Source organism: Aotus nancymaae, unplaced genomic scaffold (assembly GCF_030222135.1).
Source record: "Aotus nancymaae isolate 86718 unplaced genomic scaffold, 86718_ANA_hifiasm-v0.15.2.pri h1tg000053l, whole genome shotgun sequence".
NCBI lineage: Eukaryota > Metazoa > Chordata > Mammalia > Primates > Aotidae > Aotus > Aotus nancymaae.
The window spans coordinates 16,278,495-16,297,099 of NW_026988467.1; the positions used below are offsets into that span (position 1 = coordinate 16,278,495).

The window sequence follows — 18,605 nt, forward strand, 5'->3', positions numbered from 1 at the left end:
CCTCCCACCTCAGCTTCCTGGGTAGCTGGGACCACAGGCGCATGCTGCCATGCCCAACTCATTTTTTAATTTTAATAGAGATGGAGTCTCCCTGTGTTGCCCAGGCTGGTCTCAAACTCCTGAGCTCAAGCAATCCTCCCACCTTGGCCTCCCGAAGTGCTGGGATTACAAGTGTGAGCCACCACACCCAGCCTCGGAGAAGACATTTTTTTTGAGACAGAGTCTCAGTCTGCCACCAGGCTGGAATGCACTGGCGGAGTCTCAGCTCACTGCAACCTCTGCCTCCCGGGTTCAAGCGATTCTCTTGCCTTAGCCTCCTGAATAGCTGGGATTACAGGTGCATGCCACCACGCCCAGCTAATTTTTATATTTTGAGTACAGACAGGGTTTCACCATGTTGGCCACGATGGTTTCGATCTCTTGACCTCGTGATCTGCCCACCTTAGCCTCCCAAAGTGCTGGGATTACAAGTGTGAGCCACCGTGCCCAGCCTAGGAGAAGACATTTTAAATGTTGTCTTTGAAATAAAGGAGGAAAAATGCTGGTCTGAGATTGTTTGAATGACAATGCTAAAGGGGAATCTAGGGAAGAAGAACATGTAAGCTGCTTACTCTATTAATAGATCCTATCTGGCCTTCAAGACCCCCAAAGGCAGGGGTAGTGTCTTGGGTCCCAGGCCCAGTGCACTTTCATCACCTGGGGACACAACTGAGTTTTGCTTCACTCCATACAGCTGTCCCTGGAAAAATAACTTCCACATTTCATTGCTTTAACTATTAAAGACTGAAAACTGAGTGGCACTGCTTAGCAGACATCAGATATTCTGTTAATCAATCGTATTAACGAACTATTAAATAACAGTATCAGCCTTAACATCACCAATCAATTACAAATGTGTGTGAGTTGGTTCCATGGGCTGCTTCACCGAGAGCAGGTTCTTGGAAACGTAACCAGCAGTTATCCACTTGTTCACTGAGGTCCAAATGTGGACATGTCCCCCATGCACTCCAGCCTTCTCATCTGTCAAATCACACTCCCTGCGGGCATCATGCTGCCCCGATGCATGTGCCAACGGGGATAATTTCAAAGTACGGGTACTGGTGAGGCTGGCAGTGTGAAGCCCCATGCTCAGCTAGCTCTTTCTATTTCTAGAGGGCTGTTCTGGCTACTTAAAAAGAAGAAGATGCTGAAATGAAATAACCTATCAAGTTATCAACTCTCCAGTAAAGGATCAGGATGTCTCTTCCACCTGTACTTCCTGGCCTGGATACCTTCCCAGCCCTGATGTCTTCCCCTTGCTTGAGTAAAGTCTGGGGACACCCAAGAGCTGTGCCTTAGGACAACTATAAGAAAGAAAGAAGTGGAGGAATTAAAACATGAAGTGACCAATGTTTGCAAGCAGAGACTTTCTTGCCTAGTTAAACAGATTCACGGCTATTTTTGGTTTGCTCTTAAAAAGGCAAAGGACGGATGGCCTGCTGGGTGCCAATATGCAGAAACAAACTCCTTCCTCAGCTCAGAGCTCAAAATACACCTCAGCCGAGATATTTCTGCTCTTGCTGCCAGTGTGCAGAGTAAAGCCATAGAAGGTCCAAGTTTATGAAGCCAAGGGACATCTTCACATCATATGATTCTTGGCCCTTGTGGACGTGTGGGTATTTTTGAAACAGCTTAACAACGGATTTTGGCTGGATTCACTCTAGCACAATGGGATTAATATGTAATAAAATGATGTTCTGGCCATCTGCAAAGGAAGGTCATTTCCCACCAATCAGAGCAGGCCTCCTAATCCCGAGGCAGCAAAAACTCTGATGCTGGGAAGAAAAAAGCAAGCCGATCTGGCATGATAAATTGGGCTGCCTTGGCCTGGCTGCCAAGCATCTACCACGTTTCTCTTTAACACTACTCTGCAATCAGACCACTGGTGGACTGGATCCATCCCCCCACAGTTCCCTGGCTCTGACATCTAAGCGAGGCCATTCCCTTCATGGGGAACGCTGGCAAATCCTAACATTCTTGTCAGTCTTAAAACTGGAGACTTTTCTTGAAAACAACCACCTCCCCTTCATTATCGTGGCCAGGTGAGCATGGGAGGAATGACTGCTGTTTGCACGGAGCAGCAGTGCATTAACTACTTTCCAAACACCTGACTGATCCCAGATTACACATAACAAAGGCCCAGATCCTTTGCCTTTAGACAGGTGCATAACAGTGTGAATTTTATGAAATTATAGCTTTGGGAAGAAACTAGAACTGCATGTGAATGTCAACGCCACAGCAGTGTACTCAGCACAGACCAATTCTTACAGAATAAAGCATTTTGTAAATTCAGTTAAAAAGGAAAAACGAAAAACTGTCATTCCCAGAGAACACTGGCAGTGATGAAAATAAAACATTCAAAGAAGTAACTTCCAGGATCAGTCACAGGATCCAGTACAAAACCAGTGCATTGCCTCTTCTATGAGCACCATACTTAGTGAGGAGCTCAAAGCCAGGCCATCAATCAGAAAGTGGTTTCTGAAGCATGTCAATATAGTTTTTTTTTTTTTTTCCCCAGTAGAGATGAGGTTTCACTATGTTGGACAGGCTGGTCTCGAACTCCTGCCCTTAGGTGATCCACCAGCCTCCCAGAGTGCTGGGTTACAGACATGAGCCGCCACGCCTGGCCAATGCATGTCAATACGGTTTTAATGAGGCATGAGGTACCAGATCCTAATTTGTTGAAAAGTCATGCTCCATTTCCATTCTGACATTCCTCCTTACTTCAATTAAAAAATTAATGAGAACACTGTTTCCTCAATCCACTCTGGATGATGGGAATCCACTCTGGCCTCTTGTTCAGCCTCTGAGGCAGATGAGGCCCCAGGTGGCCTCCACGCTGCCAGTGAGGGGGAGCTGGCGCCTCTCAGGCCACCCCCTGAGGCAATGGAGGAAAGTGAACCACTAATCCTAAATAGTCTGGTTCTGAGAAGGGTTTTTTTTTTTTGCCCTCTGTCTAGTTTTTGCTTTTAAATTATATGAATTTAACATTATTCTCCATAATATACCTATGTGTTAACATTTTAGATTACTAATGAATTTAATTATTTAACAGTTTCTCTCCCAACAGGCAAAACCGATACACCACATAGACACGCCACATTTAATCTGTTGCTTTCAGTGTGACTGACCCAAAGGAATCCGGGAAGCAGGAGAAACCAGAACTCCTGGCGCTCCAAAGCCACATCCCTTTCCTGGCTTCTTCCCCATAGAGTCTAAATCATCTAAAAGAGGTGAGGTGGCCATGTGTACCTTACAGGGGTGTTGTATGACTTTGAAGAAATAATAAATAACACAAACAGAAGTCCCCAGCTTAGTCCTGGGCACATGGCAGGTATTCAACACACGTCAGCTGTCCACCCCAACCTCAGTCCACCTCCACTGGCTCTAGCATACATTCTACAGAAGACAAAGTTAAAAACAGAAAAGTAGGATTGCTTGAGGCCAGGAGTTCGAGACCAGCCTGGGCAACATAGGGAAAACCAGTCTCCATGGTAAAGAAAACATTTAAAACAAATGGGCCAGATGTGGTGGTGGGCACCTGTAGTCCTAGCTACTCGCAAGGATGAGGCAGGAAGATCAGTTGAGCCCAGGAGTTTGAGGCTGCACTGAGCTTTGATTGACTGCACCACTACACCCCATCCTGGGAGACAGAGCAAGACGCTGTTTCAAAAAAAAAAAAGGAAAAGTAGTACGGTCTGACAGTTATCTATGGAATGTCACACACTGCATCATACATCCACTTGTGTCCAAGTACCATCCTGCAACTAAACCTCAGAACTGATCTGTGTCATTCAGTATCTGGCTATGGCAAAAGACAGCTCTTGATCCTCTCCTTCATTCACCATCAATGCTGCAATTTCTCTGTTGAGCCCAAGGAAAACTGGCCCAGGCAGCAAGGGAACCAGCTGACCAGGTTTTGATAAAAGCAGCTACATGCACATCTCTGGAAGAGAGAGTGATGAGGGAGTCCCAGAGAAAAGACACAGCTGTAGTAAAACACTTCGGTTGCCATAAGAACAAAACAGCCTGTTAAACACCAGGAAGGGTCTACTGAGAAAAATTTGCTCATCATTTCCTACTTCTATGTTTGGCTTATTTCTAAAATACAGTAATAACTAAATTGGCAAACTAAATTTAAACTCAGCCAAGCATGCTTTCATGCTGAGTTTAGAAGAAAAACAGGCCGCTGCAGCTGACCAAATGAAAGGTGAATCACACCTTCAACTTTTGCCCACCTCTTCCACACAGGATCAAGCACAGATTTCTAATTAAGAAAAATGCAAAGATGCGAAGGTACTTCCCAGACCTCATTCTGGTCCTACCTCATAGGACTGTTGAGGGTTTAAATATGGTCGTGCACGATGCACTGCATAAAAGTTCAGCAGTCAGTGGGCTGATGGTGACGATTCTCACCACATCAAGTTCAAGGTCTCCTCACTTTCAAGGATACCTCCTACCTATCCAACTTTATACTTCAGTATTTCTTAACAAAGGTCATCTCCTCTAACCCCTCCAGCCCATATTGCCCGCCCCCAGCTGACGTTTCACAGGCTCAGGCCCAGGTTCTACACAAAACTGGACCCAGCCAATTTAATGTGCAGGCCAATGTTTAAATATCAGGATAGTCTGCTGGGCGTGGTGGCTCACAGCTATAATCCCAGCACTTTGGGAGACTGAGACGGGCAGATCACTTGAGGTCAGAAGTTTGAGACAAGCGTGACTAACATGGTGAAAATCGTCTCTACTAAAATACAAAAGTAGCTGGGCATGGTGGTGGGTGCCTGTAATCCCAGCTACTGGGGAGGCTGAGGCAGGAGAATCACTTGAAACGGGGAGGCAGGGACTACAGTGAATCAAGATCGTACCACTGCACTACAGCCTGGGTAACAGAATGAGACTCTGTTTAAAAAAAAAAAATCAGGATATTTCACATAAAAATCCAAATATGGCCAGGCGTGGTGGCTCACTCCTGTAAACCCAGCACTTTGGGAGGCCGAGGTGGGCAGATCACAAGGGCAGGAGTTCGAGACCAGCCTGGCCTATATGGTGAAACCCTGTCTCTACTAAAAATACAAAAATTAGCCAGGCGTGGTGGTGGACGCCTGTAGTTCCAGCTACTCTGGAGGCTGAGACAGGAGAATCACCTGAACCTGGGAGGTGGAGGTTGCAGTGAGCCGAGATCATGCCACTGCACTCCAGCCTGGGCGACAGACAGAGACAGTGTCTCAAAACAAAACAAAAAAACCCAAATATATGGCTCCTCTAGAAAAATCCAAAAACGAGCAACAGAGGCTCTACTTCTAACAGGGCAACAAGCACCTGGAATAACGAGGGCAGCTGCCCTTCCCAACGGGCCTGTGCCCCCTAAACCCCACCAAGCTAGCTTCAGTCGTCTTCACTAGCTCCTGGCCCGGGACCCCTGATCCAGAGCACACAGTGGGTTCATCTGCATCACAACTATGTTACTACTCATCTGAAATATTTACTGTCTGGCTGGGACTCTCTTTTTGATACCTGCCTTCTTTCCACTTACATCACAAGCACGCGCAGTTGTCTCTCTGAGCAGCCAGTGACCTCAAGAAACCTCTTTCTTCCCACTTCCTGAATTACTATGAATGAGATAGAGCAGGTTCACAACTTCTTCCACACACTCTGCTCTGTGTCACACACTTGCCTCTCAGCTGGGAGTTTGCATCCCTATAAATATGCAGATAGTCGCACTACAGACCTTTCAGGCTGCTGTGAAAAGTTTTCTCTGTGAATGACGTACACGCCTCTCCTAGCTGTCATTATTTTTTTCCTAGTAAAACTGTTCTGAATGCATACATGGAATTAAATAAATTACTACAGCATATGAACGAATTCTCAACTCACTCTTTAAAAAGATACCTCACTGATGAGCCATGGGTGGCAACAGATAATCACATCCAAGAAGACACAGGACACAGTGGAAAAAACAGAAGACGGGACTCAGGGACTCAAGTTCCAAACCCAGCGCCAGAACTCACTGCCAAGTGATCAGTGTGATTCGGCTGGCCTCTTAGGACCTGATTTTATTTCTTTCTGTTATTTCCTATGGCTTTACAGATTTTTAAAAATATTTTGAGCACTCTCACATAATATGGTGCTAGTGAATTTGAAGCATCGTCTTGAGACCGATCATCCAGAGCATAAAAATCTATGAAAATAAATAGAATATTTAGAAACTAGATGTGATGGGCCCTTTAATAAGCCAACTTTTGCTTGTTACACCTTTTCCAACTAGAAATAAAGCCACAGAAGCATCTTACAGGTAGATGCTTGTACTGTGTTGGCTGGAGAAACTCATACAATAGCAAAGACTGATAGTGTCTGGCCTGCGTGCACTGCTGAATGCCTGCTGGATGGGTACGGCCTCTTCCTCATCACACCTAAATGCAAGCTTCTGGAAACTGAAGACAAGGCAGTTGGGGAGGGAGCAGATTGACATTAACTTTAGAACTCCTAACTTGGGCTTCATTGACACAGACGGTTCTGAATGACAGACCACCATATGAAACCCATCTTCTCTCTGGCTGGAGGAATATCATAGTTCAGTGGGATGGTTGGCTAGAGAGATAAAAGGTTTCCTGTGTTGCGAATTCTGCATGGAAAAAGCTACACAAAAGCAACCAACTCTTAGCCGCAGTCTCAAATGGAACCATGTGAAGGAGGCACATACCAGGTCAATCAGGTCGCTGAGGTTTTTCTCGATTTGCTGTGGAGGCAGGCGCCTCATTAGGTCCAAGGCACAGTCCAGCTGTTGATCACTCTGTGGAGGGAGAAATAAAAGTGCGTCAGTCCTTTTTGCCAGAAGGAATACCAAAAACTCCTTTTAAAAAGCATGCTTGCCCAAGGCATTCTAAAACCCAAAGAGCCATGCAACAGGCCCTCTGCCAGGTCTCTGTGTGCCAGCAGCCTGGAGGGGGCCTACTGTGCAGGCTGTCTGCTCCCCCTTGACAGCAGTCTCTGTCTCAAGTGGGGGCATCCAAAAGACCCTGCAAGAAGTGGAAGCAGGCTGCAGAGGTCAGAAAGCTGCCTCGCAGGCTCCCCTGCTCCTGCTCAACAGACCCTGGCGGCTGTAGATGTCGTGACTCCCAGTTGGTTCCATGGTGAGCACACTCAAGTAGCGGATTAACTTTCCCCTTTGTTGTAACCTGGGTATAGACATCAGGTAACAATCCCCAGGCCAGGTTCCTTGATGAGCTCCAAGAGAGGGGGAAAAGCCAGGCAAAGAACAAGTGGCAAGATGCACACAGGGGTTAAAAGTGCTTCATTCAATCAATGGAAACTTAATAAATTTCCCTAGGCCACATGTAAACAACACTAAAATCTAAGGCACACTACAGTCAAGAGCTCACTCTGCCTAGCAAAGTGGACTGCAAATGCAATAAACTATGTCATTGCGGTGGCAGGGGACTAGAAAGACAACCATTACTCTCGTTTATCAAGCACCCTTTCAAAAATAGGGTCTTGCTCTGTTACCTAGGCTGGAGTGTGGGGGCATGATCTTGGCTCCTTACAACCTCCACTTCCCAGGCTCTAGTGATCCTCCCACCTCAGCCTCCCAAGTAGCTGGGACCACAGGTGCATGCCACCACACCTGGCTAATTTTTGTATGTTGCGGGGGGCAAACATGGGGTTTTGCCATGTTGCCCAGACTGGTCTCGAACTCTAAGGCTCAAGCAATCGACCTGCCTAGGCTTCCCAAAGTGCCAGGATTACAAGCATGAGCCACTGTGCCCAGCCCAAGCACCTTTTTAAAGCTATGCACTGTGTGCTTCACAGTACTGTCCTCACAGTATATAGCTGCAAATATTCACTGAGATCCACCAGGTGCCAGTCACCATAAATCTATACAAAATAAATAAATAAAGGGAGAGAGAGGGGAAGGGAACTGAGTGGAAGCAAAGCTGGTAAAGTGCAAAGTAAATTCAATGCACGGTGGGCCCTAATACGGAAGGCTAGACCTCAGGAGATGCGACAAGAAACAAAGTGAGAAAGGTGGGCCAGATACAATGGTGAAGACCTGCGTATGTGACTCTAAGGAGTGCAGGTGACTCCAAGGAAGGCAGATAGAGTCCCTAACACTACCCAAGCAGAGAGGCACTATCTGATTTGTGTCTGGCATCTGCTCTGCTCAGACCAATTACAGGATTTTTGAAAGCCCTAAATCAACAAGCTACAGTCTCATAAAATACACAAAGTAATCCTCAAAATGTCACATTTGGCCTTAATGAAATACAAGTTTTGAATATTACCACTTATACTCCAGGTATCTTAACCACATGTAGGCCGTGCGGCAAGGAACTACTTCACAGTCACCAAAGACATAACACATTATTAAGGAGAGTCCTTTTCATTTTTTTAAAAGATATTGATATGGTATATACAGCCGGCTGTTTTAAAAAAGAATGAAAGCAAAGAAAAAGCTTGTCCCTTGCTCAAGATGGCTATCAATGACAATTCATTCTGGAACACACAACGAACTGGCTACCCTGCAAAGAGAAAAGAAAAACACCACACCAGAAACTCTACCACTTGTTTTGCTTAATGAAACATTCCAGCAACCATGAATTCCCTACTTGTGCCATGCACTTCTATGCCAACATGTGTCAGCCAAGGCCACAGTGACATGAGTTTGGCTCAGTGGCATGAGAGGAAATTTTAACACCACATCTAGAGTAGAGCACACAGATAAGCTGCTTTGACTCTACAGAGACATATTCAATTCCCAGCACTGCCATTCATTAACTTATAACCATGGGCAGGTTTCTGAATCTCTAGAAGTATCTATGTATTAATCCATAAAATGGGAACACAGTATCTTCCTCAGAGAGTTATAATAATTTGGTAATGCATGTGAAATGTTTAATACACATGTGTTTAATGACTGGGGATATTGCATGCATATAAATAGACATACAACTTTTAAATATTAAAAAAAACTTTGAATGATTCCCCTGCCCAACCTCCCTGCCCCTCAACCCAGCCCTGGATCTCTCTTGCTCCCCTTAAACTAGAATTAATGTTCAAACTCAACAAATACCTATGAATTCTCTTGACCCAGCAAGAATAGAAAACCCTAAATGATTCAAGTCAAACTTACTAAAAGGTATAATCTACTATTTCTCAACTAGGGATGATTTTGCACGTGCACACACATACACACACACACCTCCAACCAACCCTGCCAGAAGGCATTTGGCAATGTATGGAGACATTTTTCTCACAACTGGGAGAGAAAAAACTACTGACATCTAATGGGAAGGGGCCCGGGATGCGTATAAACAGATACATAGACTACTTACAACAAAAAATCACCCAGCCCAAAATGTTAATAGAGTTAAGGGTGAGAAGCCCTGAGCTAAAAACAATTGTTGTGGGGGCTGCAGATTCCCAGAATCTGATTGATGATAAAGTCCCTCTCTAGAAGACTGTACATACAGGGAAACATTTTATATACAATTCTAATTTAAAGACCACGTATAACCCCTAAAAACTTCTGGTCTTCAGCTAGATATTAGCAATCCTTCCCATAAATGAAAAGCAAATTAAGATATAAGGAAACCTGGCTAACTTGAAACTGTGATCCAGACAGAACATAATCAGGAGGGATTAACTAGAAACTGAGCAGTGTCATCTAGGAAAAGACCTCAGTTGACCAGAGAAGCTCAAGGTGAAAGACACTGTTTCAACCCTTCTTCTCAGACTGTTCACAACCTTAGTTCCAATATGCTGATCACATCCCCACCCCTCGAGGGGTCTGGACAGTCCTCTGTCAGGCTGAATCTCGTTGATGGCACTAGAATACTTTTGCAAAAGGGTCTGACTCACATTTTGCATTAATCCCAATTAATCTTAATCGGAAATGTTTCACTATAAATTTCTAGAACTAAGGATGTTTAACTATCAATCAATCAGGAAATGATTAAATGCTTCCCATAAGTGAAGCAACATGGGAAGGCTTAATGACAGCTTGTAAAACATTAAAATTAGAGTTAACTGGAGCCATTTGCTTGGGAGTCATCCCAAACCCTAAGGGGTCCAAACAGGAAACGACACCAGAGAACGAAGCAGATGTGGATGACTTGCAGCTACAACCAACAACATGAGTGACCCCGGAAATGGAACGATGGTGGCGGAGAGAGGGGTGTAGTCCCAGGGGCCTCCCTAGGATGCTACCACTTTTATAGAAAGCTCAAAAACAGGTAAAATAGTGAACATTCTTTTTTGTTTTTTGTTTTGAGGCAAAGTCTCGCTCTTGTCTCCCAGGCTAAGGTCCAATGGTGCCATCTCAATTCACTGCAACCTCCGCCTCCCAGGTTTAAGTGATTCTTCTGCCTCAGCCTCCTGTGTGGCTGGGATTATAGGTGCCCACCACCATGCCTGGCTAATTTTTACATCGTTAGTAGAGACAGGATTTCACCATGTTGGTCAGGCTGGTCTCGAACTCCTGACCTCAGGTGATGTGCCCGCCTTGGCCTCCCAAATTGCTGGGATTACAGGACTGAGCCACCATGCCCGGGCAAACAGGCTCTCTTACTCTGTTGCCCAGGCTGGAGTGTGGTGGCACAATCTCAGCTCACTATAACCTCTGTCTCCTGGGCTCAAGCTATCCTCCCACCTCAGCCTCCCAAGTAGCTGGGATTACAGGCACATGCCACAATGCCTGGCTAATTTGGTTTTTCTTGAGACAAGGTCTCACTTTGTCACCCAGGCTGGAGTGTAGTGGTGCAATCTCGGCTCACTGCAGCCTTGACCTCCTAGACTCAAGCCATCCTCCCACCTCAGCCCCTCAAGTAGCTGGGGGGCCACCATGCCCAGCTAATTTTTTATAGTTTGTTAGAGATGGGGTTTCACCATGCTGCCCAGGATGATCTCGAACTCTTAACCTCAAGCTATCTGCCCACCTCAGCCTTCCGAAGTGCTGGGATTATAGGCATGAGCCACCATGTCCAGCAATTTTTCTATTTTTTGTACAGATGGGGTTTTGCCATGTTGCCCAGGCTGGTCTCAAAGTCCTGAGCTCAAGCGATCCACCTGCCTCAGTCTCCCAAAGTGCTGGGATTAGAGGCATGAGCCACTGCACCTGGCCATGAATACTCTTACTATTTAGACATGTGTTTTAGACTAATATAACAAGGCTTTTTTTTTCTTTAAGCCAAGACAAGGGAATGATAAATACAATATTTAAGAAGAGTAGAAGAACAGTTACAGGAAAGCCACGGGGCGGGGGGAAGATGAAAGCTATACTGTCTAGGTCTCACATGGAACGGCAGGTTCAAGTGTATTCATCATAATAGTGATGCTTAAAACTTAAGTTATGACTATCAGATATCTCAACATTTTTTAAAGGTAATAGAAAAAAATACAAATATGCAGGGAGCGGTGGTGCAGGCCTGTAGTTTCAGCTACTCAGAGGCTGAGACAGGAGGATCACTCAAGCACAGGAGTTCTAGGCTGCAGTACGCTATGCCGATCGGGTGTCCACACTCAGTTCGGCATCAATATGGTGACTTCCTGGGAGCAGGGACCACCAGGTTGCCTAAAGAGGGGTGAACTGGCCCAGGTCAGAAATGGAGCAGGTCAAAAAATACAAGTAAGAGCAAGAGGGCTTAGGACTCAGGAGTCCAGGATCCAAGGTATGCCCTGTCACTAGACGTCTGTGTGCCTAAGACTGCTCACTTAACCTCGTGGCCTGGGATTTGGCCCAGATGAACTCAAAGACTCCTTCTAGGTGGACTGCCCTCTATCCTACTGCGAGAGCAGACACACCCGCCGGGTCCCAACCACCACGCCCTTCAAAACAAGACCATCATCCCGGATTTTGCCGCCTGCAGGCCAGCAACTGGGCTACGATCCAACAACTGTGCACTGAGTGCCAACCTTGGGCCAGGCCCTGAATCTGGCCCAACAAATGAGACTTAGTCCCAAGCCTCAAGGAACCAATTGTCCATGAAGTAGCAAATAACCACAAGGCCATGTGGTACGTATAATAATGAGACAGAGAAGGCACAGAGAGACAAGGCACAGTTCACAATACACTGATTTGTACTTCCTTGTGTCAATTATTTTCCTAGGACTTCCCTCCCTCGCATGGCTACAAAATAAACAGAAGGCCAGTTGGGGGAAGCAAACTGTCACCCAGTGGCTAAAAACTCCCCACAGGCCAGCTCCTTCAAAATGCTGACTGGTCCAGGCGCCTCCTTCATAAAATGAGCTTTACCAGTTCAACCTCCCACTGGTGTTCCCCAGGTGGAAAGTAAATAGTAAGAGAAGGACCACTCCTCCTCACCCTCCGGAATTCTCTGCCCATTCAATTAGTCATCTGATCATTATTTGAGTGTTTCCTAGGTAACGAGCACTGTTTTTGATGCTGAGTGGTGAACATGAAAGTCTCTGCTCTTCATAGAGCTTATGGTGCCGTCAAAATCAGTATGGTTAAAAAAAAAAAAAAAAATCAAGGAAGAGTCCTTGTTATGCTGTCAAATAATAAGGGGCAGTTACCCCACTTTAAGCTGGCAAGGTTCCAAGGGGTGGGTTTAGGGTTTGTGTGTGTGTGTGTGTGTGTGTGTGTGTGTGTGTGTTACTGTTTTCTTTTGGTATATAAACTGAGATAAGAAATATTTCACTTTCTGTTTTCATATGATTTAAAGAAAAAGCATAAAATTTAAATCACCCTGCAATAAATAAAACAATCATGAATATGGACTAAATTTTTCAGAATAATAAATCAGTCAAATAAAACCCTATCATCTAAATAGGTGCTAAAGTGTTCAGACATCTGATAGTATTGTGAAGTCATTTGCATACAGGAAAACTTGGCCTACTAAGCAAACTCCAGTACAAAGTCTGATTTGGAAATCATGGTCAAGTGAGATATAGCCCGTCCCTACACCCCAAGTTTGGTACAGTAAACACACCATCCACAACAAGGTCAATATCGGCATGAAGGTGGCCACTAAGTGGGACAGGGAGCCTCAGATGTCTCAGAACCTCGGGGCCACAAGAGCAGGTTCACCCTGGATGAGCAGGTGTGCCTTTCCAGGCAGCAGGTGCAGCAGGGTAAGGAGAGGTGAGCCAGGTGCTCGGAGGAGGTGGGGAACAGTGGGGCGTGGCCTGGGGAGGTGACTGGGGCCTTGTCACAAGGGCCGGGTCATACCCAAACTACCCAGGGGGCAGCTAAGCTGGCCCCGGGAGCCAGGCTCAGAACCTCACTTCTCCCAGCGGTGTTTTGCTTTTGTCCAGTTTATAGATAAGGCATCTGTGCCACATTCTTTTTTGAGACAGAGTCCCACTCTGTCACCCAGGCTAGAGTGCAGTGGCTCAATCTTGGCTCACTGCAACCTCTGCCGCCCTGGTTCAAGCGATTCTCTTGCCTCAGTCTCCCTAGTAGCTAGGATTACAGACTCCTGCCACTGTGCCAGGCTAATTTTTGTATTTTTAGCAGAGACGGGGTTTCACCATTTTGGACAGGCTGGTCTTGAACTCCTGACCTCGTGATCCACCTATCTCGGCCTCCCAAAGTGCTGGAATTACAAGCGTGAGCCACTGAACCTGACCAGCCACATTCTTTAAAAACCACTTTTCTGTGAGGGTTTTGGAGCCCCTAGAGATTCTTCCACAGAGGAATGACAGAATGTTGTTGTGACTTGAAAGGCAAAGCAGACTATATTTTCCAAAAATGGCCATAACAAGTGCTCCCACCCCACATGCTCCTCTTCCACTGTGACTGTGACACTCTTCCCTGCGTCCCCTCTGCCTTGAAGTGACGCACTTTTGGAAATTTTAATCAGCAGAGCCCAGTACACATGACGCCCTACGACTTGTGAGCCCACAAGAGAAAATGCAGCTTCTCCCTTCCTGCTGAACATACACGGCTGGAGCCCACTCCACTGCCCTGAGGCCACCCTGTGCAGAAGAGCCCCTGAGGCTCTGCTCCATGAACAGAGGGGGGCTCACTGTGTCCCCATATGCTCCAGGCTCCCACTGTTCCAGCTCCAGCTATCTGACTGCAATAGCACAAGACCCCAAGCCACAACCACCCAGTCAAGGCCCTTCTGAATTCCTGACCCATAGAAACCATCAGAGACAATGACATGAATTATGCTTTCAAGTCACTAATTTTTGGGGTGATTTTGTTAGACAGCTAGTAACTGACACAGAAGGATGTGTCTGGTGACCCCGGGGAGACAACCTAACCAGAGACGAGACTAGGGGCAGAAGAGCCAGCGGAGGAGCCTCTACAGCAACCAGGTCTCTGGCTGGATGGCCGGAGAGGAGGAGAGTCAAAGACTTAAAGGTCAGAACAGATAGGACGAGGTCAGTTACTGGAACCGGGAGGAAGACCAAGGAGCCTGCGATGACTACGTTTCCTAGCTGGGACCACCTGCTAGAGGATGGTGCCACAGCCTCACCGGAGTGTGGATGGTTCATGTGTGCTTTTAAAACTCAGGCACAGGCAGCAAGTCAAACTGCTAATGCTTGCAAGCAGAGGTCCTGCTTGGCCTGCTGTAGTGGCTGGTTAAGGCAGATATTCGCTTAACAGCATCTGTCTGTATATAAACAACCAACCGAAGCTTCAAGGCCTTCAAAGTTTGTTCTTCAGTTCATCAAGACCTTGACTCGTTTACATTCCCGAGAGGCTTAGCAAATAACTTCATAGACAGCACAAAGGTAAACTTTGCTGGCGCCCAGAATGACTTACCACAAATTTATGGAGTCTCACTTAATCATGGTTTGTCTTGTATAATCTGTGACCCAATAAGCAACTTTGTTTAAACGTGAAATCTGTTTTCTGCCATGTGGCCCAGGAACAGTTTGTGCTGGGGGCGATTTGGAGAAAGACTCCTGGGCCAGCCCAGCCGACCACTCATCTTGAGGTCACTCTGGAAAACTGCACATTTTGGATCAATAAAAAGAGAAGTGCTTCTTTCACTGCCTGAGTGTCCTCTGGGATGTGATGACAGCCGTGCAGGAGGGAGATGCCTCAAACACAAACACAAACACACGCATACCCCTTGGATGACTTTCTGTTCCCATGGGAAAATCCAATACCCTCATTATCAAGCGAACCACAGTCACAGTGGAAGTCCTCTTGGCGGCCCAAGCCTCCTTCAACCTTTTGGGGTCTGCTGTCTACCATCATAGCTAAGTCGATGTCATCTTTTTAAATTCAGGAAAAAAAAAAAACCCATACAACATAAAATTAACCATTGCAGTCCTACTTTGACTAAGACCCGGGGAGATGGCAGGGCAACATGAAGGGGGACCCCGGCTCTGTGGACAACCCACCAGCCAGAATAGGTGACCCAGTGTTATTTGAGAAATAAAATTTACCCATTTTAGGGCTGGATATAGTGGCTTATGCCTGCAATCCCAGCACTTTGGGAGGTGGAGGCGGGTGGGTCAATTGAGGTCAGGAGTTCAAGACCAGCCTGGCCAACACAGTGAAACCCCGTCTCTACTAAAAATACAAAAATTAGCTGGGTGTGGTGGTACACTGCTGTAATCCCAGCTATGCGGGAGGCTGAGGCATGAGAATTGCTTGAACCCAGGAGATGGAGGCTGCAGTGAGCCAAAATCACACCACTGCACTCCAGCCTCGAAGACAGAGTGAGACTGTCTCAAAATAAAAAAAAAAAAAGAAAAAAAAAGAAAAAGAGCTATTTTAAAGTGAACAATTCAGCGGCTATGTTAAGGTCATCTGGAGTACCATAAAAACATAACTGCTTTATGAGTCTCTCTCTCTCTTTTTTATAAACAAGTCTCTCCTTTAAAAAAAATTCTGTTGGGATCACAGAAATTAGATCTGGACTGACATCTCAAGTTCATCTGAGTCCTGCTCTTTCATTTTACAATGCACAATGAGGCCCAGTGCAAGTTTTGCCAGGTTGCACAGACAGGGGCAAAATATGCACTGGAACCCAGATCTTCTTCATGTTTCGAGGCCTGGCTCTGCCCCAAGCGCTTCTCCCCACTGTGCCTTTAACCCAGGGACTGTGTAAGTGACCAGCAGACACAGCGGAACAATGAGATGTGATCCTCGCCCTCAAGAAGCTGTGACCTAAGGTAGAGGACAGCCAGAAAAAAACAGCAGGAAAGAGTCAAAGATGCCATCCTCCTACATTCGATGCCCGGCATCCCAGCTACTCCATTATCTTCGAGGTTTGGTCCTCCCAGTGACTTTTCCAGGTCATCAAAGTATCAACTTTTAAAAAAATTCTAAAAGACAGCAATCTTTCTAAAATGTATTACCTGCCCTACATTTTTACACAATGCACTTGATCACAGGACAGTGCAATGAACACAGCTAAACCATTCCTCATTAGCCTAAGGACACTGTATGAGTAGCCATTCTTGGAACAGAGCCCTGTGTCTACTTTTTACATTTATCTGCTTCTTCTGCCAGGCTGTCAGCTATACTTGCTCAACTAATATGTTGCTTCTAATCTGCTATGGGCTGAGAACGCAGAAAATTAGAAATATGCTCTCATTTCAAACAAAAACAAGCAAAAAAAGAAATTTAGAGAGAGGGAATAAATCAGATTGATAACTTGGGGTCCAGAGTCATAGCCCACAAATAGTTTATAAGTACCTTGACACTATATGAAGATTATTTCTTCCTTGAAGAAGTCCAAGACTCTAAAGGCACAGACATGATATAATAATTCCTACTTTCCCATACAACCTGCATAAGCAAGTCACCACTTCATCCCTTAGAACCTCAGTCTTCTCTAAATCCTGGACCCGACGGTACTGTCTACCTCACAGGCCACTGGGAATGAGGTACCACGTCTGGGCCACAAGGGCACCAGCCACAGAGCATCCTCCACAAAGGGTAGGAACTCTCCCAGAGTGTAAAGCACCCGTGGCTTATCTGCCAGGACTTTTACATAACATTTTTTTAGGTGCTAGAGGGCCCTTTCCGTCTGGATTTCTCCCTCACTTGACACAGGTTTTCCATTCAGGCTGCCAGGAGTCTCTAGAAAGGTAGGCGGAGTATTATGTCAGTTTCCAAGTCATTAAGCACCCACAAAGGAGGGCAGGCTTGCACAGCACTCACTCCACGCAATCCCCCCTGCCCTGAGTACAATGGAGCACATGGCTTCCCTAAAGCCACAGGGATAGGAGGGGCAGAGACAGGGAGAGCTGAACGGAATTCCACGTGTCCATGGAAGATCACCTTCTCTTTGTTTTCCCTCCCTCTAGTAACTCCCTTATCCCGCTTGCTTTCTGAGGCCCTCTGCTCCATTTCCCCAGCCCAGGACAGCATCAAATATTTCCACCGTCTCATTTATTTGAACCTTCTCCCTATTTACTGGTGTTCCCAACCCCATGTGAGGCCATCGAAACCAGACAACTGTGGCAGCATTAGCAGAGTCCCCAAACTGCCCTGACACCCTCCCTGGCAATGAAAATTTCCACGTGCCTCTCCCTGGCATATTTGTTCCAGAGGAAAACTTAGCAACCTACACACAGGCTCTGTGTCAAACTCTACAACAGCCATCAGTTGATTTTTCCCTTACACATCCCTCCAGGAAGTGAAATATCCGAAATGAGTCACACTCAAGAGTCGGGGCTATATTTCTGCTGTAGCTTTTTTGGATAACCGATTCACTGTTTACACTCTGAAACCTCTAATTGCTGAACACAGAACAGTTCCTTTGCAGAGATCAAAGCTTACCTGGTGAATCTGGCAAAACGACAAAAATTCTCAAAAAGGAGTTAGCCATTCAGAGTGCCAGAGGAGGGTGGCTGTACAAGCATATTTTAATTGGCAAAGCAGAGTCGCTGCCCAGCAAGGAGAGTATGCAGGGGTGTATTCTACCATTCTTCCATTTCCCCTTTAAGGCACATGTCCCTTACCCCTGGCACCCTCCAACTCTAGTCACTCCCAACACACAGCTGGTGGCCGCCCACCCATGCCCCCACCTCAGGGAGCTTGCTGATCCCTGAGCTGTGCACTGAAGCTCCCAAGCAGCTCCACCTAAAGGCAAGCACTGCCTGCTTTTTACAACACATACAAAGCAAATGGGCTAACCTGATGCAGAGAAACACCCTGGGTCACATGACGACCGACAGACCTGTTGCTCAGAATGGCTCTCCGCTATGTTTCCCAGGCACTGTCAGTGGCTCTGCTGGCCAACTGAGTGAGCTGGACTGAGCTGGAGCATTTTCTCGTGGGTGTGCCTACTCCTCCACCTGCCCAACTTTAAAACACAGGATCACACTAAAGTGGACCCTAGGAACCACCTAAACTGGGGGAAATTGAGGCCTGAATTGACCCTTAACAAATGAGACATCACATAACAGCAAATGAACCAGGACCAGAATACAAATCTCTTTAGTACACACTTTGGTGCTTCTGGTTATACAGGTTGAGCAGCCCTAACCCAAAAATCCAAATCCAAAACTTAGTGAGCACAGACATGAGGCTCCAGTGAACATCTCAGACTTTTGGATTAGGGATGGTTGACCAGTAAGTATTATGCAAATATTCCAAAATCTGAAAATAATCCAAAGAAGTCCCAAATCCAAAA

General features: G+C 46.2%; 1 protein-coding gene across 4 annotated transcripts in view; it reads right to left on the minus strand.

Annotated features, from left to right (window-relative positions):
- The window catches only part of CAPZB (capping actin protein of muscle Z-line subunit beta), a 151,086-nt gene that overhangs the window by 76,307 nt on the left and 56,174 nt on the right, over positions 1-18,605 (minus strand). For all 4 annotated transcript variants that reach the window (XM_064363376.1, XM_064363375.1, XM_064363374.1 and 1 more), the window contains exon 2: positions 6,743-6,832. In XM_064363376.1, coding sequence (XP_064219446.1) covers positions 6,743-6,832 — 90 coding nt within the window. The remainder of the gene's footprint in view (positions 1-6,742; positions 6,833-18,605) is intronic.